We start from the raw sequence: 8587 nt of genomic DNA on the forward strand, positions 1-8587 counted from the left end.
TAGAGTCTAGAGATAACACCTTTCGGCCTTTATGGAGGTTCAACAAATTCAGCCATTATGGAAGTATATGGAAAATGAGAACTCAGCATTTTACTAATCCAATTTCGCAGCAACACTTGCATCGTTACAGATGCTCCCTAAACCAACTGTAACAATAGCAAACAAACTGAGAATACAAACTTCAAGTGAAGTGAATAAAACCAGCAGGAAGGTGTAATTTCATGCACATACCAATTTGGCTAAAACTAGCCTTACATCTCCATACTGTTTAAACAATATAAAAACGATTTGGTACTGTAGGTTCGGTTATGCAAACTAGCTTACTAAATTTTAGAACACCACAGTATCAAGCATCGTGCCCAAGGTCTGGACAATGTTTGAGGACATCAAGTTGGAGACATGCTCCTCGAGGTGCTTCTTGGCATCTTGTCTTCCCACATTTGCAATTGCAAGCTTCTCTGGTGGCAGCTCATCCTCCTCCTGCACTGCCTTGTTGTATTTAACAGCTAGATTTAACATCTCCTACAAAACCCAAATGAAGAAACAATCATGAAACCGATGAGGTAATTTGCTATGCATTAAAGCTTGCTGGAATGGAAATACTCCAACAGTCATTTTAATGAACACATTAACCAAGATAATCTAGCATTTTTTGCTGGAAATGCTCCAACAGTCATTCTAGCGAAGACATTAACCAAGATAATTTAGCATTTAAAGCTTGCTGTCATTCTAGTGAAGAGAAGAACATGATTAAAAATGTAAAATCTGGCAGTTTATTTAATTAATCAGTTTGACAAGCAACGGCGCAAAAGACACTAAGTCGCCCATTTAGGGGTTTCTTTCTAATCTATCATCAATTAGCTTTTGGACAGTGACAATGTCTCAACCTGCACATCCAATAAAATTGCTTCTTATAGTTGCATATGCTGCCTAGCCAGTTCCTAATGAGCACTCTCCCACAAGAATGATTATGAAAAACTGTCAAGTCCATGGAGGGCCTAAATTGCTTTGATTATAAGCGGACAGCTACTCCTCACCTTTCCAAGGAAACATTCTCGGCAAATAACTAACCAATGCCAACAGAGTAAATTTATTCCAAACTAATATACCTAGCTATTGAAAAGCCAAACCAAACTATATTCAGGTTCATACAACCTTCACTTACCTGAACTGTTTGCTCATTTGTTTTTGAGTGAGTGTCAAACCGCTTAAGTGTCAGCCCATCTGTCCATTTCTTCTTGTGAAGGTTAAGCAACATTTTCTCCTCGAGTTCATTCTTCCTGTAATTAATTGCTATGGAGTAGTAATGACGATTTAATCCATGGATCAAGGCCTGAAGAGAGGACATTACAGAAAACATAAAAAAAACTGTAGCTTTAGAGAATATGATCCAAATGTGGCTTGTTAACAACTTTACCTGAATTGATGGCTTATTTAGATGCCCAAGATTGGATGTGGTCTGCCGTGGTTCTTGGCCAAGCATCATAGTTTGTGGGTTGATAAGGCGGAATGCATCGATGACTACCTTCCCTTTCACGCTCTGAATTGGATCCACCACTACAGCTACAGCCCGTTGATTCAAAGCTTCAAAGCTCTACAGAAGATATCAGGGTATAAGAAAGGTATAAAGTAATAAGTAGGTAGCAGTGAGATAACTCATGGCTCCCTCTTCTCAGGATATATCAACCAACCAATGGTAAAATATTATAGTCAATCGAAGCTGAGCACTAAACCCATCAAGAACAGTCAAAAAAGACTTCATCTTCTGTAACAAACACATGCGAAAGAATGTTGTACACAAGTATAAACACCATGCAGAAACCATTAGGAAATTTTTATACATACATCAAAGGCTTCATAGTTAACTGAAATTGCCCTTCATAATGTTTTGGGGGCCAAGGGAGATGACTACAATAGGCTGAAGTGAAAAGAACTAACAGGCTGAAGCCAAAAGAACTATAAACACCAATTATATTAGTTATTGATAACACACACATTATGTGAACCAACATGATCATGTATGACATATACCATCAAGAAAAATCAATAGTTCAGAGACAAAAACATCATGTGAACCAACAATGATGCATTCTTACAGATTCGTCGTATTAAAAAGAAAAATATACTTCTGTTGTATCTTAGAAGATGAATAAAGTTACAACCTGCTGGGTATTAATGTCTACACCAGATAGCCAACATCCAAATCCAGGATGTGAATGGTACCACCCAACAACCATCTCTGGCCTGCAGTGCCAACAAAAAGAATGTTAGCTTAAATGAGGCAGGAGTGCAAAAAGAATGTTAAGTTAAATGAGGCAGAAGAGCAGATTAAGGTCATAACATCAACAACGTTGCAAAATACAGATGAAAGTAAACAATTATCATTGATTATCAAGTGAAATGAAATGAAATTGATACTTCCAAGCAGTGGCATAACTAGAAATGTCGACAAGGAGGGTCAAACTTTAATAAATTTTTAGATATATTATCCACTTGTGCAAATCTTTGAATAGTCGTATAAATAATATTAGTAACAAGTATTGAAGAGAGTCGATTGTTTAAGTATATGCTAAACGAAAACTATGCAACTAGACATTGAAACTTCTCTAGGAATTACTTGATTAATACTTCCGCAAATCAAAAGAGTCATTCACCAAACAAAAAGAGAACATTGATGGTTTTAAAAAAAATCCTGTTATTGATTAGAGTAATTTTGCTATGTTAGATGATTTTAGAGGTTCTGAGATCTAATTTGTTAAGTAAGAAAATTAAAATTGGGTGTTGTAAGCCATTGGGAACTAAAGTTCATCAAGTAGAAGGGTGAATCAAATTATCTGCACACATAGCCTACAACATGAGTAAAAAACAAAGTTTTCAAACTTCTCGACCATAACTCCCTACGCCACAGCTTCCGAGCAGTGCATACAAGTAACTGGTATTCAATAATGACACTTACAGAACTTATCAAAGTTACATGGTATCCAAAAGATAAAAAAGGGAAAAAAAAAAAACAATCATTTACCAATCCTAACATCCAAATATTTCAAAATGTGTCATCAGACGTGTTTTTCTCTGTCCACCTGGGACGGCTAGTTTGTGAAAGATTAATGAAACCACCTTCATTGGATTCAGTAAAACCTGTTTCTCTACTGAGTCCCATCATAATTGCAGTACTCTCTCCCAGGTAGATCCTCTAATATTGCTCAATTTATAAGTCTGGTCTCAAAATTTAATGTACTCTTCTACAAAAACCACATAGAACCGCTACCCTATTTCGCAGTTTATGTTGCCAATCCAAGTATTCCGCTGGGTTCTATCCAAATTAAACAAAAAGTTGAAGAATAATTCAGAGGAGATGAAATGACATATTATGAAATCAGAGAGCCTCCAATTGAGCAACCTATTGGATGCCTACCTGATTCATAGTAGCTAACAATAAAGCCCATGCCTCAATAAGGTGTCATCTGAGGATCGAACTCGCCAAAACAAACTACCTATCTAGTTGCAATAGATTGTAGGGTTCCGCAGGACCCTTAATCTATTTAGGATTTTGGGAAGGTCAATATGATAATAGTTTGCTAGCTTATGCAGCTAGTAGCTATTGAGGCTGTAAGAGCCTACAACAGATGCAGAACCTGTCACATCTCTTCCTAAGAGCCTATGGTGACCCTAAACCCGAAACAACATATAAAGCAGTCATAGAGGTTCCCCAAGTTTCCCCCTACCTCTGCTGACTTTCACATGAAGTATCAAGCTCCTAATAGATTGAAGAATATCCTCATCGATAGTACCATAGGGAGACGGGGAGAGGAAAAGGAAGAATAGGATAATAGGATCATCCGGGTGGTGCGTGAAGAGACAACTTGCGAAACTCTATGTTGACGCAATGTAGTTTACTACGCTAACTTTAAATGTTCGTTGGACTATTCATGAACTTGCACAAAATCATTTTTAAGTGTTCTACTTGTTATTTTGCACATTAAATTACGAAGTTCAATCAAATTTAAATTTAAAAACCCTCTTAAGCAGTGGAGTCTTAGAATATGCATTAATTCCCCCTAATCAGAGTATTGTGCATGCAGTAATATGAAAAGAACCTACATGCCTGCATAGCCTTTTTGAAGAAATATATCTGAATAAGTTCTCTGGGGATATATGCATTCATTCCTCCAAATGAAATAGATGGATTTCCTATGCAGCTAAACTATCTATGAAAGCAATGCACTCTTGGAGAATGAGTCAACTCATATTAATTGGAGTTCTATAAGAACAGATACAAAATTTCATGCATTAACGAAACAAACACTATGCATGCACAGAGACTTGTGTTCTTACAATTTTTCAATAGGTTATCATCTTCATTCACAAACCAAAGAAAATACAGCACAGAAGACAAAGAATCTAATGGACTGACAAGGAGAAAATAACAAAGACAAACAAACAGCAATTTCAATTATAAAGAATGGTTTGAAAAGAGTAATCTCTACTTTCTGAGGAGAAGGTCCAATTCAATGGACAGACAAAACGAGAACAACAACGAAGACAAACAAACAGCAATTCCAACTAAACTCTGAAGAGATGAATGCCCAAATAGAAGTTTAAAAACACACTCTAGGCCATAGTTGATACACATCTACCCCCATCTTCCACAGAAACTCCCCATTCTCACTCAAAAAAGAGTTCCACATAATACAAGAATTAAACTTTACAGTGTTTTCCCAAAATATCTAAGTGCAACACTTGTGCTGAAGTTACCACATAAAAGCACCGGCAGAGGGCAAACACTCAAAATCGAAACAACAAAAGCACGTAACTATCTCTTAAAAACTGGGTAATAATATCAAACTGCAAATCAATCAATGCGAAAAAAGCCATACCGGCCAGTTTGCTTGAGCATATCAAGCATATTAGTCTGGAAGACATGATCCACGGCTTCGACGCTGACACCAGTTCCACTCTGCGGCATGGCAAACACATCCACAACTTTAACAGTGTAATCATCCACAAACTCTCCCAGCATCAATCCCATGACCTCCATAGGAACCCCAGCTCTTCCTAATCAAGCATCCAAATCCAATCAAACACTAACGACATATTTCGTTGAAAAGCTAAACGGGGAAGACTAGTACCGTGCTTGAGCATCTTGAGGAGGGCCAAGGAGGAGATGTAGACCTGCTCGGAGGAATCCAGGGTGGGGGAATCGGGCGGAGGGTGGCCCAAAGGTCCTCCGGCACCGGCGAACATTCTCTGCAGCCTCTCCATACCTGATTTCACTTTTCCTTTGCTTTTGGTGTTTTTTATCAGATCGTATTAAACAGCTTTCAAATACATATAGAAACTTGGGTTTTTCCAAAAAAAAAAAAACCTAAGGCGTTTTCAAGCAAATACTCGTTGATGTCATGATGTGGCTTTGTCAAGTAAATAATGTTACTTGATTGGAAACAATTTCAGACAAAAAAAAAGGGAAAAGAATTTGGATTTTTGTTTCTAATCTAACAATTTTCAGACAGAAAAAAAACAAAGAAAGAAAAAGGTATGACCTTCAAAATACGTATGACTACAACAACAAGTTCGATGCCCTTCAAATATGGGTTCAACTTATGTGCTAATGCTAAATACCCAAGACTACAACAGGAGGTTATTGGTGAGTAAACCTCTTTTTTGGAAGTTTTCTGCACCAACAACTGTCCAATACAGGTATTTGGATGCCCTTCGAATATGGTCAACTTATGTAAATAGACATACATTCATGTTAATTAAGAGTGACCTAGACTTACTATATTACCGTCTGTAGATGACTCAAGCATCATTTTAGTATTACAAGAAATGTCATCTCACAGAGCTTGATGTGATCGAAATGAAGACGAAGAATTCTTTTTTTTTTGTCTTTTTTAGAGTATCAACCACGGTATCATTAAAGGCTAAACAGAATTGTTATGAAACTAGGAAGAGGGTAACAAAATTTTGCTTTTAATAAAGCTCAGCCATGAAAGTTGAGACAGGTGAACTGGTGAAGCCGCAAGATCACGCGGCACGAACCAACTAGTTAATCCTAATTGTACAACAAAGACACCAACCAAAAATGAAAATCATATATCTAGAACTGGTGTCTGCCTCCACCGCTCGTCCTCCCCAGTTGCAGCACTGCGAACATATTTCCTCAGTAGGCTGGAGTAACTCAAAACCGCATTCAGCAATTTTATTTGTTTGATACTGCAGAGCAGCCTTCAGTTTTTCGGAGGACATGAAGCCCTTGCTTCTCTGATAAAGGGGGCCGAATATAAAAGCATTGTCGTCTGAATTTTCGGCTGATTCTGTTTCTGGTGTCGTTGTGAAGACCCTCTTCACTCGATACAAGGCAGTTGATGTCTCCGTGCTCTTGGGATCTCCACCGCCGGAGAATTTCGTTTGCTTTGTTGAAATTTCAGAGTAAGGTGACGAGAATGAAGGAAGGAGGTGAGTTTGTATAGGCGACGTGCGTGATGACGTGGATCGGGTAATAGCCTTATCCTATAGGGATTAGGAGACGTGTTTAATGAAGCGTGTTATCCTTATTATAAAGGGATTAGGAGATGCGTTTAGTTAACATCCATAGAAAAAAAAAAAAAAAAAAAGGAATCTTTTGTAATTTGGGAATTGGCCTATTTGTTGGTTTTGAGTCTTTTGACAGTTTTTATATATATCTAGGGTTTTGTGGTTTTGAAGCTTGTTCTAAGGTCTAAATCATTGCAAAGATTTAACATCACCGTTTTAGAAGAGAATTACACCAAGCTCACTTGTCACTCTTCTATGCTCATACAGATTTGCAGAACATGAAGTTCAAGGCTAAATTCATTGCCTATAGCAGTTTCCAGACAAAAACGCAAAGGCCGACACTAGAGTTTCTGTACAAGATTCTTAAAACTCAATACTTAGAGCCTTTCATGGAGCTTCAAATTTGGAAGCACGTCCACGATTAGACGTGCCATCTTCCAACTCAATGATAGTAAAGAACTCTTTGCAATTTTGTTATTCAGACAGACTTTTACATTTAGAATGGTGGATGTAGAGGTTCAATAACTGGCACAAAGGACAAACCTCAATTTTACTGTTTCACAGCATTGATTGATGGAATACAACTTCAGCAGCTGAGTATACCGACTTTGCATCATCTGCATAAGAAATAATCGGACAACAATCAGTACATCTAGCACCAGGCCTTTAAGATCGGCTTATAAGAGTAAAGTGGGTGTTAATGCCAAGTACATACGAATAAAACAATATATATTTGGATGCCCTTGAATCATGGTTACTTAAGACTGGTTCAACTATGTAATTCAGACATGAAGTTGTGTGACTAGTGAACTATATTTACTACATTACCATTCTTCTCAAGTGTCGTATTAGGATTAAAAGAAAGGATATCTCATTGATTTGATGAGAACTTGATTTACTACAATAAGGGATAAAGTGAAGTGGGATCTATATTCATACTCGTTCTATTTCCTTTTTATCAGTAATTTACCAGCAAGTACAAATTTATCTTTCTTTTTGAAAAATAGAACTTCAAATGCAAACCTGCAATGACAGCCAAATTAATTGCAGAAGGCACATTGGTCTCTGACTCAACTGCAGCTTTGGAAGCTGCAATACCAACTGCCACACTCTGCACGATATCTAAGCCTGCACAGAGAGAAGAAATTGTACCCCCAACCAAACAATCGCCAGCCCCTGTAAGCCTAACCACAGATGCCGGAAGTGCAGGAAAATGCACAGCAAACAGGAATGAGCTTGTTTCAGAATCCTGAAGACTCAAAAATGGTTTTGGAGGACAACTTGCAGTCATAGTTTTAAACAATATTCCATTCGAGTTGTATGGTTTGATTCCCTCACAACCAACTCTCATAAGGCTTGGTCCTCCTTTAGAGCATAAGAACACTCCATCTGGACCAAGTGTCACAATAACTATTTTGATGCCGTTCTCTAGCAAAACCCAGACTGCAGGTTTCAGCATATCAAACAACTTTCCTTTTGAACATTTACTTGGGCTGCTTTCCCTTTCAATAGGACAGAACACATTACCACCAGATAAAGTATTTGCCATAGCAACAAGTTCATCTTCATTGGGAGAAGCAAAACTTATCTGTACAGAAAATTCAGGGTTTAAGTTGCAGAAGGAAGGAAAAAGCATTAAGACTATGAATATATAGATATTCAGGTTTCCCAAAGTTCTCCTACCGGTTCCAAAGTTCAAACACAAAAACAGAAGGGCTAACAACTAACGACATACGATAAGAAATGAGAAATCTCTTTAATATATATGTATATATATACACACATATTACTAATATTAGATATGTGAACAAAGGTGCAAGAGCATAACACTCACATACTTGACAACTGAATTGATTCTTCTTGATTTTTCTACCGAAACAGGCTCAAACCACACAGGAATTTTAGATTCTGCTGCCACTGTTAAGAAATAAATTAAAAAAAAGAGAACATGAAGAATCCCAAATAGAGGAACAAGAAAAGAAAGAGGAAACTAGAGTTGACAAAAAAATGTAATACTGAATTCACAATATTCCATAAAGAGAGAGAGAGAGAG

The 8587-nt window shown here is 37.4% G+C and overlaps 2 protein-coding genes across 2 annotated transcripts in view; both read right to left on the reverse strand.

The window, feature by feature from the left end:
• The window catches only part of LOC101312896, an 84695-nt gene that overhangs the window by 72228 nt on the left and 3880 nt on the right, over positions 1-8587 (reverse strand). Inside the window, exons 7-9 of the mRNA XM_004291954.1 lie at positions 8369-8451; positions 7558-8122; positions 7097-7151 (exon numbers count right to left, since the gene is read on the reverse strand). Of these exons, the coding sequence (XP_004292002.1) occupies positions 7097-7151; positions 7558-8122; positions 8369-8451 (703 nt within the window). The remainder of the gene's footprint in view (positions 1-7096; positions 7152-7557; positions 8123-8368; positions 8452-8587) is intronic.
• LOC101308522 (26S proteasome non-ATPase regulatory subunit 14-like) lies at positions 70-5298 on the reverse strand. The gene is made up of 6 exons (XM_004289580.1): positions 5130-5298; positions 4878-5055; positions 2163-2244; positions 1418-1594; positions 1166-1333; positions 70-522 (listed from the first exon to the last, which is right to left on the reverse strand). The coding sequence occupies exons 1-6, from the start codon at positions 5260-5262 to the stop codon at positions 331-333; spliced, it is 930 nt and encodes a 309-aa protein (XP_004289628.1). The 5' UTR covers positions 5263-5298; the 3' UTR covers positions 70-330.

Source organism: Fragaria vesca, linkage group LG2 (assembly GCF_000184155.1).
Source record: "Fragaria vesca subsp. vesca linkage group LG2, FraVesHawaii_1.0, whole genome shotgun sequence".
In the NCBI taxonomy this organism is placed as follows: Eukaryota; Viridiplantae; Streptophyta; class Magnoliopsida; order Rosales; family Rosaceae; genus Fragaria; species Fragaria vesca.